The sequence below is a fragment of the Salmo salar genome, chromosome 04 (genome assembly GCF_965601325.2).
Source record: "Salmo salar chromosome 04, fSalSal1, whole genome shotgun sequence".
NCBI classification, from domain to species: domain Eukaryota; kingdom Metazoa; phylum Chordata; class Actinopteri; order Salmoniformes; family Salmonidae; genus Salmo; species Salmo salar.
Window position 1 is genome coordinate 53,886,452 of NC_138294.1, and position 16,439 is coordinate 53,902,890.

At 41.3% G+C, this 16,439-nt stretch overlaps 1 protein-coding gene across 4 annotated transcripts in view; it reads right to left on the reverse strand.

Moving 5' to 3' along the window:
- LOC106603304 (uncharacterized) overlaps positions 1 to 16,439 on the reverse strand; it is a 72,374-nt gene that overhangs the window by 21,910 nt on the left and 34,025 nt on the right. For all 4 annotated transcript variants that reach the window (XM_082974565.1, XM_082974563.1, XM_082974562.1 and 1 more), the window contains exon 2: positions 5,353 to 5,461. In XM_082974565.1, the coding sequence (XP_082830691.1) occupies positions 5,353 to 5,461 (109 nt within the window). The remainder of the gene's footprint in view (positions 1 to 5,352; positions 5,462 to 16,439) is intronic.

Consider the following 16,439-nt stretch of genomic DNA (forward strand, 5'->3'; position numbering starts at 1 on the left):
TTATGTGAATGAGATTTCTATATTTCATTTTCAATACATTTGCAAAAATGTCTAAAAACAGGTTTTCACTTTGTCATGGGGTATTGTGTGTAGATGGGTGAGAGAAAAAATCTATTGAATCCATTTTGAATTCAGGGTGTAAGACAACAAAATGTGGACTAAGTCAAGGGGTATGAATACTTTCTGAAGGAAAAGTACAATATATTCTCCACACATGAAATACTGTGCAAAGGACCAAACCAAGGTGGCAGTTATATTAGAGGTGTACTGTGATGAACCACATACAGCAGTGATATAACAGTATAACTATGGGAGAGGACTTTGCGACAAAACAGACAATTATTTGACGTAATAGGCCTCTGATTTAGTAACACTGCAGTCTCGGCCCTCAGATCTGTCTGTATTTAAAGATATCCCCTATAAAACTGACAACTCCACTTTGCAGTGAGACAGAGAGGAGGCATATCCAGTGCATAAAACGGACATATTCTGAAGATTAACGGAATGTCTACATATGTTATTCTGACAGTCCCCATGCTGAGTGTTTCAGTTTACATTATGGTACACAGAGCATACAAGGACTCCAGGCTTTCATGACTCACTCTCACAATCCATTTCCAATGCAACCACAAACTGTACACTCCAGAAAGAATGAATAAACACCTTGGAATAAAAAATGATGTTAACCTTGATGACATTTGACTGTGAAGTGAAGACAGATGGGCTTTGCGGTGTGAATACATCTCTGTGATTAAATTCAGTGACACATGTAGGTGATGATAATGAGGAGGAACGACAGGTGAACATGAAGCTTTTCCTTTCAACAGCAGCAGCCATCTGTGTAGGGGCATGTATCCCAGCGATCCCACTTCTACCTGTTACAGCGGTGACCCCGCACTCTTTGTGCAGGTGAAAAATCACAAACATTCTGTGCTTGTAAAGATCAATGCCACCCTCAATACATTGCTTAAGCTCCACATGAAGAAAACACAGAAGGGGTTGGGTTCCCTCCCTTCTTCCTGCTTTGTCTCTTAAACCAAAGGTGATAGAGACCAAAACAGATCAGGTGTCACAGAAGGTTTGCTCACCGCACGAGCATCTCGTCTGGTTTTGATGTAGGCGGAAGTGCCCTAAGCCTGAGCCGTGTGATCATACATGGATAGTCTGGTGTCATTTCAGTCCAGTGAAAATATACATTTGCGGTTGATCTAACCCTCCATAATGCCTATCCTTTCCACATCTTTTGGGGGGCTCTTTTGGAGAGGACTTTCCCTCCATACAGTACTTTCTCCATTTCCCAGGCCTTTTCCTTGAGTTTTTATAGGGGAGTCACTTTTTCACGCTGATCTTGGGAATGCGCGTAGTTCAAGGCCAGGCAAGCATTCCTGAAGCAGCCAAAGACCCTGGCATTTCTGGGCTCTGCCAACGCCTCTCTGGCATGCAGCACCATTGTGCTTGCGTGTTTCTTTGTCACCAGTGGAAACCTTTCCTGGCACCAATCTAACATACTACTTTCTAACTCCTAGGGCTCAAGTGTCAAACGCACATTAGATTGCAATTTCCCCATGTACAAACTGACGCATTGGCATTTTCAAACTGCCAGGATTGGCAATTTACCTGCCTAACATCAGGTCGCTTGCGCTGAGGTGGGAGGGGTGGCAATATTACAGGTGTGTCCTTAAAAACAAGCACAAAAGTGACAATTTCATGCAGTGCTAATGGAAAGTTTTAAAACCCACCAAATGCAGCTGTTAACGGTAACGCAGGTGATAATGGCATGGATTTTGAGAGTGGAAAGAGAGATATGCCTTTTGTGCCAGTGAATCTCGTATTTAGAAACATAAAAAAACAATTGGTTTTCCCCCAATTTTGTTTAATTTGCTTAAAAACCAAGCATAGCCTACCTTCCCCTTAATCAATGCTGGTTTAGCAGCAAAGCATAGGTGCGTCTTTATATCCTGGCCATTAGCTAAGTAGCCTATAAATAAAGGGGTTTAAATGGTCTACTGAGAGTGCTTTGAAATATTAGGCTTTTGCCCTCATATGTTTTCATTATTCACAATTGACATACTTAATTTATCTTGTTCAAGTTGCCCACTGGGCAGATGTCAATTCAATGTCTATTCCACGTTGGTTGAACGTCATTCCATAAAAATTACGTGGAAACACATTTTGAAAGAGCTCCCTCGTCCGATTACAAATGACGCGCTCCTCCAAACTATTCAGGCCTCCTATCATGCCATATCAACGGCAGATTGTTTTGGAGGATCTGCCTTGCACATAGGCAATGATACAATTGACAGGAGCCTAGTATTATGTATAGAAGTGCAAATGTTATGGCAAAGACATATATGCCTACCCCAGCTAGCACATTTGGTTCCTTTGAAGTTGCGGGAACATATGTTTTTGGTTTCCCATTGGTTCTGGGAACAAAGCCATACGTGTCCTGACCGGTTAAACGGAACGTTTTTTAAATGTTTGAGAATGGAAGTGAACATTTTGTCTGTACTGGGAACATTATTTTTAGGTTGCAGGGAGGTTCTGAGAATGTTTTACTATGGTTCCCTGAAAGCTTTCCTGGGAGGTTTTATTCATGTTCTGAGAATAGAAATTATAGGTTATTATGAGGTTTTTGAATAGCTTCCTTAAAAGTTTCAATAAGACTTTTAATAACACTGCTAGCGTAGTTTAACTGCTTAGAACTCCAAGCACAGATATAAATTAATTTGCTTAGGCATTAATCAAGCAAACATATCATTTTTTTTAAATATGGCACAGCGTCAGTGAGATATCAACCTATGATCTTCTGTGGTCTGTCCATGGGATTAGTCCACTGCACCAGCAGGATGGAGCTAACATGCCATGTTTTTTAAACTCATATAAAGCTGTTCATTTTAGTCTATTCAAACAGACCTCATTTCTGAGGAAACAAGCACTCATTAAGATCAGGTGTGGCCAATTAGTGGGTGTGGCCAACACACCTGAACACACTTAACAAGATAGAGGATAGAGAGAGTTTTGTTGATGCTGAGAACGGAATGTATATGTTTTTAAATAACATTATGCAGAAGTATTGGAATTCCCACAGGAGAACGTTGGTTCTTAACATTCTCTGACCTATTTTAGAACATTCCCAATGTCAAACCAGTTAAGGCGTCCACATGCTTCCCAGCCGAAGCAGTTCGGAAAAGTTCGGTGAGGGTTTTTCGGCTGTTCGGGCACACAATATTTTTTCTGGAGGCAAGCCGAAGTTCGTTGCCTAAGTCTACGCCCCTTCGTCGGTGATTGGTCAACAGTAGTGATTCTTCAATAAAGTCTTTGTTGTCATTCAATGAGAGATGACTCGTTTTCATGCACATTTTTTCAATTGCATTTCATTAGTTAGATGTAAAATTGTGCAACTAAGACCTCCTCGGCCAAACCGTCAAAATGAATGATAGATTTCTTGAGTTATCTTAGATTATTTTGAGGAAGTGTATATTGGCCACAACGTCTCAAAATGGACAAACTGTACATTTGCAGCTTTTTTCTTGCTTTTCAAGCGAGTATGTGAGCACACTCGTTTAATCGGCTAGACGACTTTGGTTAGGCGCCAGCCGAACTGAAGCATGCTGACGCCTTCAGAGAACGTTCCTAGAACATTACCAACAATGTAATTAAATGTAGCCATGTTTGTACTTTTACGAAACATTCTGTTAATGTAATGAAATACCATGAAAATAACAACAAATATTTTGTCAAGTTCCTTAAATGTGCTGAGAATGTTCCAAAGCCTTACAACTATCCTGCACCAATCACAGAACATTGTGGGAAGGTTTTATGAAAAATAACGATAGGACAACCACGCTCTCACCAAGCTCTAAGAAACATATGGTTTTCCGATATGCTAGCTGGGACGTGTGAACACAATGCCATGGAACGAGAGAAGCGATTTATGATATCATGCTTCTGACCCCATCCTCTTTAGAAATATTATTGTTGCTTTAAAAAACAGATTGCTTGTTTTCCGTTTTCTATCAAGCCTCTATAGGCTACCCTTACCCTAGGCTACTACAGCTGGTTCAACAGCAATGCGTTGTCTTTTTTTATATTGGCCTTGCAAAGTAGCCTATCTATAAAAGGTGTTTAAATGGTCTATTCGTCAGTGAATTGAAAATATACTGCACATCCTAAAACATACATGTTCATTTAGCAGACGCTCTTTTCCAGAGCAACTTGCTCAAGGGCACATCAACAGATTTTTCAAATAGTCAGCTCAGGGATTGAAACCAGTTACCTTTCAGTTAAAGGCCCAACGCTCTTAACCGCTAGGCTACCTGTCTGCCGCCCCAGCTATGAAAATAGCAAAAAGTATTTCTGACATACCTCCAGAACTATTGCACTACTGCCATCGATTAGATTTACCATTGCGTTAAGTTTGTTAAAATAGAGCCCCTAATATCCTATTCCCTAAATGTGCTTGGTGACTGACACATCATTAGTGTCCATAAGGGGAGATCTTCAGCATTAAGCCAAAAGAGCAGCTCTCCATCTGGGATCACAGCACCATTTCTTCCCTATACTATCTCTCCACTGAAAACACAACATTGGAACGGCACCACATTTACATGTAAATAAATCCTCAGAGCAGAAAGGGGCGGCTTTCAAAACACATGTCAATCATCTCCTCAGCCTTGCCTTACTGGAGGTAATCAGAGGAAAGGAACATTGCCTGACTAGCCAAACCTGATCCTGGCAGGATCTTTCCAACCTTAATGTGTGTGAAGCTGAGGTATGTAGACTCACTTCAACTGATATCTAAGCAGCAGTAGCCCACAATGGAATGAGGAATGAGAGAGAGAGCATGTGAGTGAGAGAGGGAGAGAGAGGGAGAAGAGAGACTAAAACCCTCTCTAATGACAGAGTGCCCAAACTAACTACTGCATTGTAAATGTACACATGCAATGCATCTCAGGCTTTGAATTGAACACCACATCAAAACCCCCAGTGCTCACCCCTGTCAAACCAAGAAACCAGGAGAATGGCCGCAAAAATAATTACTTAAGGTCTGGTTTCATACCAACAGCATAAAAGTGGGGAACAACGTTTCCCTCCCAAAGTGCACAGATCCAGCCTCTGTAAACAAAACTAAACATCGCTGGCGTTACAAGAAATACCACTCCGACCATGAACCTTGCAGCATACAGGGTTCAGGCCTGCTCTGTCCCTGCTATTTTGATTACATGAGTCTTTTCCCTGGAGGAAAAACTTTGATGTATACCCATCCGTCCAGCCATCAAATGAATTAGAACATTAAAGTTTAAGGCATTCTCTGAATGTAATGAAAACATTGCTCTGAATAAGAATCCATACCTGAATCAAGTCGTTTATTCTGCTGGCTCCTTTTGGTGCGATGGACGGCATTTTCTCTGTCTTCTGTGAGGTGAGAGTTTTCTTCACTGTTCCCCAGAGGCAATCTATTCTGTTGGTCAGTGAGGGATACAAAAAAAAGTGCTGTAAAATTGAAATAGAACTTTAGTTTGCAATGGAGTCTTTATAATTTCAAGCCTCTGTAGGACCTGTTAACTAGCCAGTCATGAGAACTTGCATAAGATATACGAAGTGTGTTCATATTATCTCATAACATTTATGGAAATCAGTGGCAATGTATGGAAAAGGAGAAAAACTTGATGTTCTTACAACTGATATTTCATATCCAGACTGGAACCCTGCTGGGATGGATTAAATTTGTGTCTGTATTTTGGCTTTTGTTGACACAGGATGGAATTACTTGGCTTTGTTCACTTTGAGTATTTATGAGACCTGCACCTGTGGAACATAAATAAGACCAAACTGCAACGCGATCAGCAGAGTTCCTCTCTACAGATACTAAGAAGAGGGGATAGGGAATAGGAGAGGGAGAAAGGTTAACGTTTCAGTCGCATGCCCAACTCCAGGGAAAACAACGTGAAAACATGATTCCATTGACGGAAGGCATCAGGCTTATGTGAAAGGTACAAGATGCAGAAAATCAAACCCATGATGGATAGTAGAGCAGGCCGCTCGTTTCCATGGCTCCTACTTGATAGTGTGGTATTGATTACTCATCGAAAATAGCACATTTTATGACAATAGAAAGCAGTAGCCATCAATTCCAAAAGTCCACCAATAACCTTAAGACAGGCAAAGAAACATTACTTTTGACTGGGTTTGAACATGGGTCATCTGCGTGCCACAAGAATGTGTTAGCCCGCTGAGATAATGCCTGGGCAAACAGTTATAGGGGAGTTCTGCCTCCAAAATATTAGAGGGCACTATAGTTCACTTTTCACTAGTTCAGTCTTCCATAAATGTGTCTTCAAACTACTGTTTAAAAAGTCCTACATAAAAGAGTAATGCTGATAAAGGCAATACCGTACCTGTAAAATGATGTGAAAATTGGCCAGAGAGACTAGGGCTTGCCAAACGTGAACAATAAGAATTACCTCACATCACTCCCAGCCAATGGTTTAATTTTATGGCCCCTCTGCATTCCTTTGGGGTGAATGTCCACTTCCACCAACTATCATTATACTCTCCAGAGGTGAGTCTCATGTGCTGGTACACGCGTGTCAACGTTTATAGAGTTCAGCCCTATATGGATACTGCACTGATATCAGGGTACTTACAACCTACATTAGAGACTGTACAGCACTCTAAAGCATTGGCTTTAAGGACAGGAATATTACATGAGAACAGTAACCAATGGACTACATTTCTTTATCATACAGTATGTACTCCAAATAAAATGTAATAACAATGGCTTTAATTAGCAGGTAGTGAGGATGTTCTGTAGCTGAGTGAAACCAACAACAGGCAGGCTTCTATGGATGCTCTGCTCGCTGCATGCCGGCTTAAAAAATGCTGGAGTTTGTGCTTAACTCTGCACCTGGCCGACATTAAAACCGGGCAGGACAATAAAGGGTGAAAGCAGTGCTGGGAGTTTATTTTGTTTATCAGCGGGGCCTTTGATATCCCAGCCAGCCCGTAAAGGGAGAGGATGGCCAAAACATCAGCTAACCTGACAGGCACTCATTACAGTCTGTAGAGCCTGAGACAAGACCTCTGAACCTCAGCTTTGTGTCAACATGACTCTCACCAAGTACTTTTCCATATGCTGCTGCCCACCTTTATGATAGAAATTCAACACTGAGTGTACAAAACATTAAGAACACCGTCCTAATATTTTGCCCTCAAAACAGCCTAAATTCGTTGAGGCATGGACTCTTCAAGGTGTCAAAAGCATTCCACATGGATGCTGGCTCACGTTGACTCCAATGCTTCCCACAGTTGTGTCAAGTTGGCTGGATGTTCTTTGGGTGGTGGACCATTCTTGATACACACAGGAAACTGTTGCGCGTGAAAAACCCAGCAGCATTGCAGTTCTTGACACACACAAAGCAGTGTGCCTGGCACCTACTACCATACCCCGTTCAAAGGCACTTAAATATTTTGTCTTGTCCATTCACCCTCTGAATTGCACACATACACAATCCATTTCTCAATTGTCTCAAGGCTTAACATCCTTATTTCAATTGTCTCCTCCCCTTCATCTACACTGATTGAATTGGATTTAACAGGTGACATCAATAAGGGATCGTAGCTTCCACCTGGATTCACCTGGTCAGTCTATGTTATGTACACTCAGTGTATATACATAATAACATTTTATAAAAATGAAGTGTAAATGTGTGCCTTACAACACCCACTACAGATGATGTGGGTGAGTTTGAGTCATTAATTGTCCTTGCACATCTAGAATTCCAGCCAAATGTCAATCTAACAAGTGGCTTCCATCCAATGATTACAGAGGATATCCTCAGTCCAAGCTAAATGATAAGTATGGGATGACAGGAACTATGATGTAATGTTATATGATTCCCCCAACAGACGATCACTACATCCTGCCATTCACTGAGCTTTATCTTCATATCAATCAAACATATATGTACATCTGAAACAAGATATCAGCAAACACAGCCAGTAGCGAGAAAAAACACATTGTTGTTGGACAAGATTATTAATGAAAAGTAATTTGAGGTCTTAAAACGATCACACAAGCAGTGGTCCTTAAACGTATTGGGTTGCACACTTACTGGTTTAAGAATTAAGGTCTCAACATTTGACAGGAGTACATGCTCTCTGAGCAGATATTGTCTTTCAATGGGATGGGTAAAACCAACAATCTGCTGTTAGGTAAACTGTGTTCATTATATTCTACAGCAGTTGTCATATTCAGGTTGCATAAAGACATGTGAAAATGAAACATGTGATGCCCAAGGCACGAATATTACAAATATGTACTATTATGAAACCCCCCCCCCCCAGGAGAAACTCAGAAGAATAGGCAAAACAAACTGTTCTCAGTGACACACAATCTACTGTCTTGTTTCAAATCCTTTTACAATACAATCTATTTTATAGTACATACACCAATATAAGCCTCTACTTTGATGCTACCTTGTAGTTGAAGTGCGCAGACAAGTTGGAAAAGGATCAAATGAGGGAAAACTGCAGCTTGGAGGTAGTGATTCATTAGACAGGTGCAAAATAAGATCATAGGCCTACAGAATGAGGTGTGGGGGAGAGACTGTGTAAAGCAACAGGGGAACAGAGGCATCCCTATTCTCACTATGAGATATGAAGGAGAGTCTGAGGAGCAGGATGGCAAAAGAGAATTCTACCTTTCAATTCACATTACATCCTTGCCTTACTTTTGGTGTGGCTGGCAACGCCACATTCTTGGTCCGCAGCTCAAATTGACCGTAAATAGCACAGTAGCTGCTAGCCAATTAGCACAAACTATTAAACAATGACCAAAACATATTACACTATTGAATAATACAATCACATTACACTCTTGAATAACGCAACAATTCACAAGCATGTGCAGACATTTAAAGGGTTTATGTTCTCGTCTGTAGGCTACACTCGTTACATTTTAACTTCAAGACAAAAGCACAGAGTTGCTAACAGCATGTTTTCATCATGTAACTTTAGCCGATTAACCCCCTCATATGAATATTACAGTAGGCCTACCTTACAACATTACAACAAACCAGACTTCATTTTCATCAATATCATGCAAACCATTACATGTGGTATAAGCATATTGTGGCTGGATATGTGGGTATAAGTTAATTCACTGCAGATTTGCGAAGAGCTGTTTGATATAGAAGCCCATACCCGCCACCCAAAAATATTTATCAACGTGCACAATTAGTCTCTGCTTCAGTCTGATCAACTGTAACCTACTGATAACAACCACAGCTGCAGGTAGCCTAGAGAAGCCTATGCGCTCTGATCCCATCTGGGCCTGGCAAGGGGAAACGTCATGTTTTTATAGCCTAAGCTATGTATTTATAGCCTAAAATAGGCCCATTTGTGTTCTGAGAAAATGTGAATGTGATAAAATGTGGTTTATATTCACACTTCGGGTGGCTTGGCTACCTAGACCTTATTAATCCAGAATTATTGACTGGAATGAATCAATCATTTTTTTTACATTTACATTTTAGTCATTTAGCAGACGCTCTTATCCAGAGCGACTTACAGTAGTGAATGCATACATTTCATTAAAAAAAATATCCGTACACAATAGTGATGACATACTGTATGAGTATATTTTTATATACAGATTCAAAAGGCCTACAAGATGCAACTCTGCATACAGCGAGCTCAGCCTTGTTAGTTTTATTGTCCAATAGCAATTGTTGTCTCTTTGTCTATCTAAAGGGTTTTAATGTTTTCATTCTCCCTAGGGCCAGGAGTTTTTCCAGGAGTAAAAAACAACAACATATGTCCTGATTAGAAAAATAATCTGGTCCTATCATAGCCCATATAGAACCGTTTTATTTGTTTTACAGTGATGTATTACTATGTCATACGCTACAACTAGGGTCCGGAGTTGGTTAGGTTAGCCTACTACCAGAACAGGAAAAACTCTGGGACCCAGGAAAACACCACACAATGTTACAAATGAAAAAATATATCCTATTTGTATGATGGGCTTCCGTAGTTTTACGTGGCTCAGTGCGACAATTTCAGAATGTAGCAGGCTGTAAGGCAATAAAACAAGTCTCAAATATGAGGAAAATGTCTGTACATTTCAGCTGTTTCAAAAACATTGCTCTGCTATTACCATTTATACAGTAGGAGTGTTGGCTCAACAAGACAATTCTGTTTACACTGTCCTGCTTCAAGGGGGCAACTGTCGGGCTAGCGTCGTGTTCTACCTCCAGAGGTAGAGGTCGAGACGTAGCAAGTACACAAGTTTGTATATGTATTTTTACGCAATATCTAGTAAGTGTAAAGAGGCTCAAAGGAAATCAGAGAGAGGGAGAGAGAGAGAGAGAGAGAGAGAGAGAGAGAGAGAGAGAGAGAGAGAGAGAGAGAGAGAGAGAGAGAGAGAGAGAGAGAGAGAGAGAGAGAGAGAGAGAGAGAGAGAGAGAGAGAGAGAGAGAGAGAGAGAGAGAATCCAATATTAGAATAATCCAGTGTGGTCTGGGGCGGTGTGGGGAGTATCACCACCACCAGAATAGATGCTGACCTGCCAAATGCTAACCTAATGCGCCGGTTCTCTGAAAGGCTGGAGAGACGCATTGTCTAGACTATGCAACATGATTCTGCCGTGAGACATGGAGCATTTCTATACAGGTGGCGTTTCCAGGTGCGTTTTAAATTGCACCTTTTATACTGATGGCGGACATTGCCATCTCATTCATCGCGCTGTAATAGGGGAGATCAGAGTACATACCTGTCTTTCTTCTTTTTTTGGACCACATTTGTATTTTTTTATTGGGGGGGGGGGGGGGGTTACAGGTAAACTAACCATTTCAATGTATATGTTTAGAAAACATCTACCCATAAGCTGCTACTCAAAATAAAAATAAGAGTAAGAAATACATACAGGGGTTTAAATAATAATACATTCAGTATAAACAGTAATAATACATACAGGGGTTTAAGTAATAATACATTCAGTATAAACAGAAAAAAAGTGGGCCTCCACCCCCAACCTACTATCTCATTCCCCCAACCCCACCCAGCCAACATGTCTCTATCATCCCCCCACCCCCCATTCCGGAAACCATCCCCCCCAGCCATCAACTAGGGTTGCTCGTCAGTCATCCCCCCAGACCCCCCACCCGGCGACCAGAGAAAACCCTCCTCATACCACCCCTTCCCGTGGGCCTGAAAGCAGAGAAAATTAAAAATATTAAAATAGGTATATACATATATACAGTTGAAGTCGGAAGTTTACATACACAGGTTGGAGTCATTAAAACTCGTTTTTCAAACACTCCACAAATGTCTTGTTAACAAACTATAGTTTTGGCAAGTAGGTTAGGACATCTACTTTGTGCATGACACAAGTAATTTTTCCAACAATTGTTTACAGATAGATAATTTCACTTATAATTCACTGTATCAGAATTCCAGTGCGTCAGAAGTTTACATACCCTAAATTGACTGTGCTTTTAAACAGCTTGGAAAATTCCAGAAAATGATGTCATGGCTTTAGAAGCTTCTGATAGACTAAATTAAATATTTTGAGTCAACTGGAGGTGTACCTGTGGATGTATTTCAAGGCCTACCTTTAAACTCAGTGCCTCTAAATAAATCAGCCAAGACCTCAGAAAAAAAATTGTAGACCTCCACAATTCTGGTTCATTCTTGGGAGCAATTTCCAAACGCCTGAAGGTACCACATTCATCTGTACAGACAATAGCACGCAAGTGTGAACACCATGGGACTACGCAGCCGTCATACCGCTCAGGAAGGAGACGCATTCTGTCTCCTAGAGCTGAACATACTTTAGTGCGAAAAGTGCAAGTCAATCCCAGAACAACAGCAAAGGATATCCTCAGGTACAAAATTATCGATATCCACAGTAAAACGAGTCCTCTGCTCAAAAACTGCCATAAAAAAGCCAGACTACGGTTTGCAACTGCACATGGGGAGAAAGATTGTACTTTTTGGAGAAATGTCCTCTGGTCTGATGAAAGAAACATTGAACTGTTTGACAATAATGACCATCGTTATGTTTGGAGGAAAAAGGGGGAGGCTTGCAAGCCGAAGAACACCATCCCAACCGTGAAGCCCGGGGTGGTAGCATCATGTTGTGGGGGTGCTTTGCTGCAGGAGGGACTGGTGCAATTCACAAAATAGATGGCATCATGAGGAAGGGAAATTATGATATATTGAAACAACATCTCAAGACATCAGTCAGGAAGTTAAAGCTTGGTCGCAAATGGGTCTTCCAAATGGACAATGACCCCAAGTATACTTCCAAAGTTGTGGCAAAATGGCTTAAGGATAACAAAGTCAAGGTATTGGAGTGGCCATCACAAAGGCCTGACCTCAAACCCATAGAACATTTGTGGGCAGAACTGAAAAAGCGTGTGCGAGCAAGGAGGCCTACAAACCTGACTCAGTTACACCAGCTCTGTCAGGAGGAATGAGCCAAAATTCACCCAACTTAATGTGAGAAGCTTGTGGAAGGCTACCCGGAACGTTTGACCCAAGTTAAACAATTTAAAGGCAATGCTACCGAATACTAATTGAGTGTATGTAAACTTCTGACCCACTGGGAAAGTGATGAAAGAAATAAAAGCTGAAATAAATAATTCTCTCTACTATTATTCTGACATTTCACATTCTTAAGGGAATTCTTACTCGGATTAAATGTCAGGAATGATGAAAAACTGAGTTTAAATGTATTTGGCTAAGGTGTATGTAAACTTCTGACTTCAACTGTGTATATATATGTACATATATATATATGTACTGTATGTTTTGGCCTTTATGGATTGTTTATTTGTGTGTTGGGCTTTAGCTGAGATTATTCTTTACAGAGTGAAGTATATTTGTCCAGGTCTCAATTGTTCCTTGACTAGCACCATTCCTTCTCACTGTCGATAATTCTAATGTTATAACTTCTTATAGTAACTGTATCCACTGGTGAATTGGGAGAAAGTGAGGTGATTGCCATCTAAGAGCCAGCATCTTTTTTTGCGGCGGTGCTGCCTGCCAGCAGTAATCATCTCTGATTGATTGAGAGATTCAAAGAGCTATTATCGTTAAGTAACATAATAGATGCAAAGCACTGACAATTTACATTCATGCACTTTGTAATGAAATGTGTAACTTTGCCCCAGAAGCATTTAACTGCAACGCACTCCCACATCATATGAAGGAATGTGCCTACCTGATTTAGGGGACACAGTGAACAGTTGGGAGTTGGGGCCAATTTCATTGTAAAATGTTTCCTTGTGTTAAATACAGTTAGCGGTGTAAAGTACTTGAAAGTACTACTTAAGTCATTTTTGGGGGTATCTGTACTTTACTATTTTTCACAACTTTTACTTCACTACGTTCCTTTTTTTCCCCCCTTTTTCCCCCAATTTCGTGGTATCCAATTACAGTCTTCACTCATCGCTGCAACTCTCGTACGGACTCGGGAGAGGCGAAGGTCGAGAGCAGTGTGTCCTCCGAAACACAACCCAACCAAAGCCACACTGCTTCTTCACACAATGTCCACTTAACCTGGAAGCCAGCCGCACCAATGTGTCGGAGGAAACACCGCACACCTGGCGACTGTGTCAGCCCGCCACAGGAGTCGCTAGTGTGCGATGGGACAAGGACATCCCTGCCGGCCAAAACCTCCCCTAACCTGGACGACACTGGGCCAATTGTGCGCCACCCCATCGATTTCCCGGTCGCGGCCGGCTGCAACAGAGCCTGGACTCGAACCCAGAATCTCTAGAGGCACAGCTATAGCACTGCGATGCAGTGCCTTAGACCACTGCGCCACTCGGGAGGCTACTTCACTACAATCCTAAAGAATATTATGTACATTTTACTCCATACATTTTCCCTGACTCCCAAAAGTACTCGTTACATTTTGAATGCTTAGCAGGACAGAAAATTGTCTAATTCACACACTTATCAAGAGAACATCCCTGGTCATCCCTACTGCAGCTGATCTGGCGGACTCACTACATTTACATTTTAGTCATTTAGCAGACGCTCTTATCCAGAGCGACTTACAAATTGGTGCATTCACCTTATAATATCCAGTGGAACAACCACTTTACAATAGTGCATCTAAATCTTTTAAGGGGGGGGTTAGAAGGATTACTTTATCCTATCCCAGGTATTCCTTGAAGAGGTGGGGTTTCAGGTGTCTCCGGAAGGTGGTGATTGACTCCGCTGTCCTGGCGTCGTGAGGGAGCTTGTTCCACCATTGGGGTGCCAGAGCAGCGAACAGTTTTGACTGGGCTGAGCGGGAACTGTGCTTCCTCAGAGGTAGGGAGGCGAGCAGGCCAGAGGTGGATGAACGGAGTTCATGCTGCATATGAAAATTATGTCAGAGTGTTGGAGTGTGCACTTGGCTATCATAAATAAGTAAAAAACTAGACAATGGTGCTGTCTGGTTTGCCTAATATAAGGAATTTGAAATGATTTATACTTTTACTTTTGATACTTAAGAGTATTTAAAACCAGATACTTCTAGACTTTTACTCAAGTAGGATTTTACTGGGTGAATTTCACTTTTACTTGAGTAATTTTCTATTAAGGTATCTTTACTTTTATGACAATTGGGTGAACAAACTTACAATGTACAGTATAAGTTGATGGTTTCCGATTACAGGATGCCATGGTAATATTTTTCCATATTCTGTTCCAGTTAAAGGGTGGTTCAGATCAAATGAGATCTGTGGACCATACTTTAAAAAAAAAAATGTACAGACCTTTGACCCTGTTTCTAGTAGTGCAGCTGGGACTGGGACTGGAATTATGTACTCAACTGAACTCCAAACAGTCAAGAGACCAGGAAGGTCTCTTAGCATAACAAGGGGTGTTTACCATACTTTGTTTAGCACTTGTTTGCGTATGATGCCTGATACTGGGACAAGCTGAGTAGGCATGTTTCCAATGAGTCACTGCCTGCTATAACCTCGGTTTTGTGTTTGGCAACACGTAGAGTATCAAACAAATGCAGACCTGCTGTGCCTACATTTGCAAGCAAGCATGCATACATAATTTCAGCATAAATCTTTTTTATAACAACTTTAATTAGTCTTATATTCTTCCCTGCACGAACCAGGATTGAAAGCAGTAGTGTACGGCAGTTTCGAGGGTCCCCACGCAAGGGATTTTTTGTGGAAAACAGCAAATTCCGACAATTCTACACATTTTGCCATGAGCTGAGAGAAAATGTTGCATTGATTGAAAGACATTGAATGATGCCTGGATCATAAGGTTACAACAAGTCCACATCTGGAGCCTGAGGTCAAGTCAGCATGTCCCCTGTGTGTTGTCCCTAGAGTGGGCCATGCACTTGTGTCTGGGGCTTGATTTAATGGCTCCTCTGTCACATACGTGTTCTGCTCAGGGGCCAAGCCCAAAAGGGAGCCCACAGCCCAGTCAGACACGCCAACCCCTGAGGGGAACGGAGAGACAGTGGGTAGAAAAACACGAGAGATTTGACTTATTCCTCATCACTGCTGCAAACAGACCACCCAGAGTCTTATTCTTGACGAAGGCTAACACTGTTCTGTTCTTTATGTTGGTGTGTGCAGTGTGAAAAATGTCTTCCCCCTCTGTCTAAACAGCATGTAACGTTGATGAGGGGTCAGACTGAATGATTATGTGACACTGGAGTGGAAATATGGGAAAAATATGGGAAAAAAACACACGACTGATTCCGAAATCGTCCTAAATTCAGTCCTGCAGTGACACGTCAAGCATTTTTGGCACAGCGGGTAGTGCTATCACTTTTGGGAATGATTTTGGGGAAGAGGAGCCATGAGAAAAACACTACAGCCCGGGGATACTGCTCTATTGATTCATATTCTATCTGTTATGCGTGCCATGCTGGTCCACAGATTTTCAGTTATCAGATACATGTTGGATAGCAGCTCTACTCATTCATAATACATGGAAACTGAAGACATCCAGATTTTTCAAAAATGACAGTATATGTATGCAAGGTTGCTTATTTGTTATTGCTGGAATCGGATCAAGAAGGATCTCGTTTTCAGCAACGCTGGTGTTTGGTCAAATGTTTAGACACCACAAGATGATTCTGATAAGAAGCTTTTGGAGAGGTAGAAGGCCTACTGTATGGTTGTTAGTTTCAGTTAAATTAATGGAAAACATGTTCATTATTTATTACAAAGATGTTTCTTTGGCCAATATGTTAAGCATTGCTTGGAACACTGGGACTGAGAGGTAGAATGATTACCCTGTATGTGTGGGCATGTTTCACAGTAGCTTCCTCTTCCTTCATATTTATTTTCACTTGTCGTACAAACCCAAGTGTGTCTTCATGAGTAGTGTTTTTATATCATGAAAAATGTAGTTAGTCATTATGTTGTGAACAGCCCATAAAAACACCCGCAATGAATGTGTGG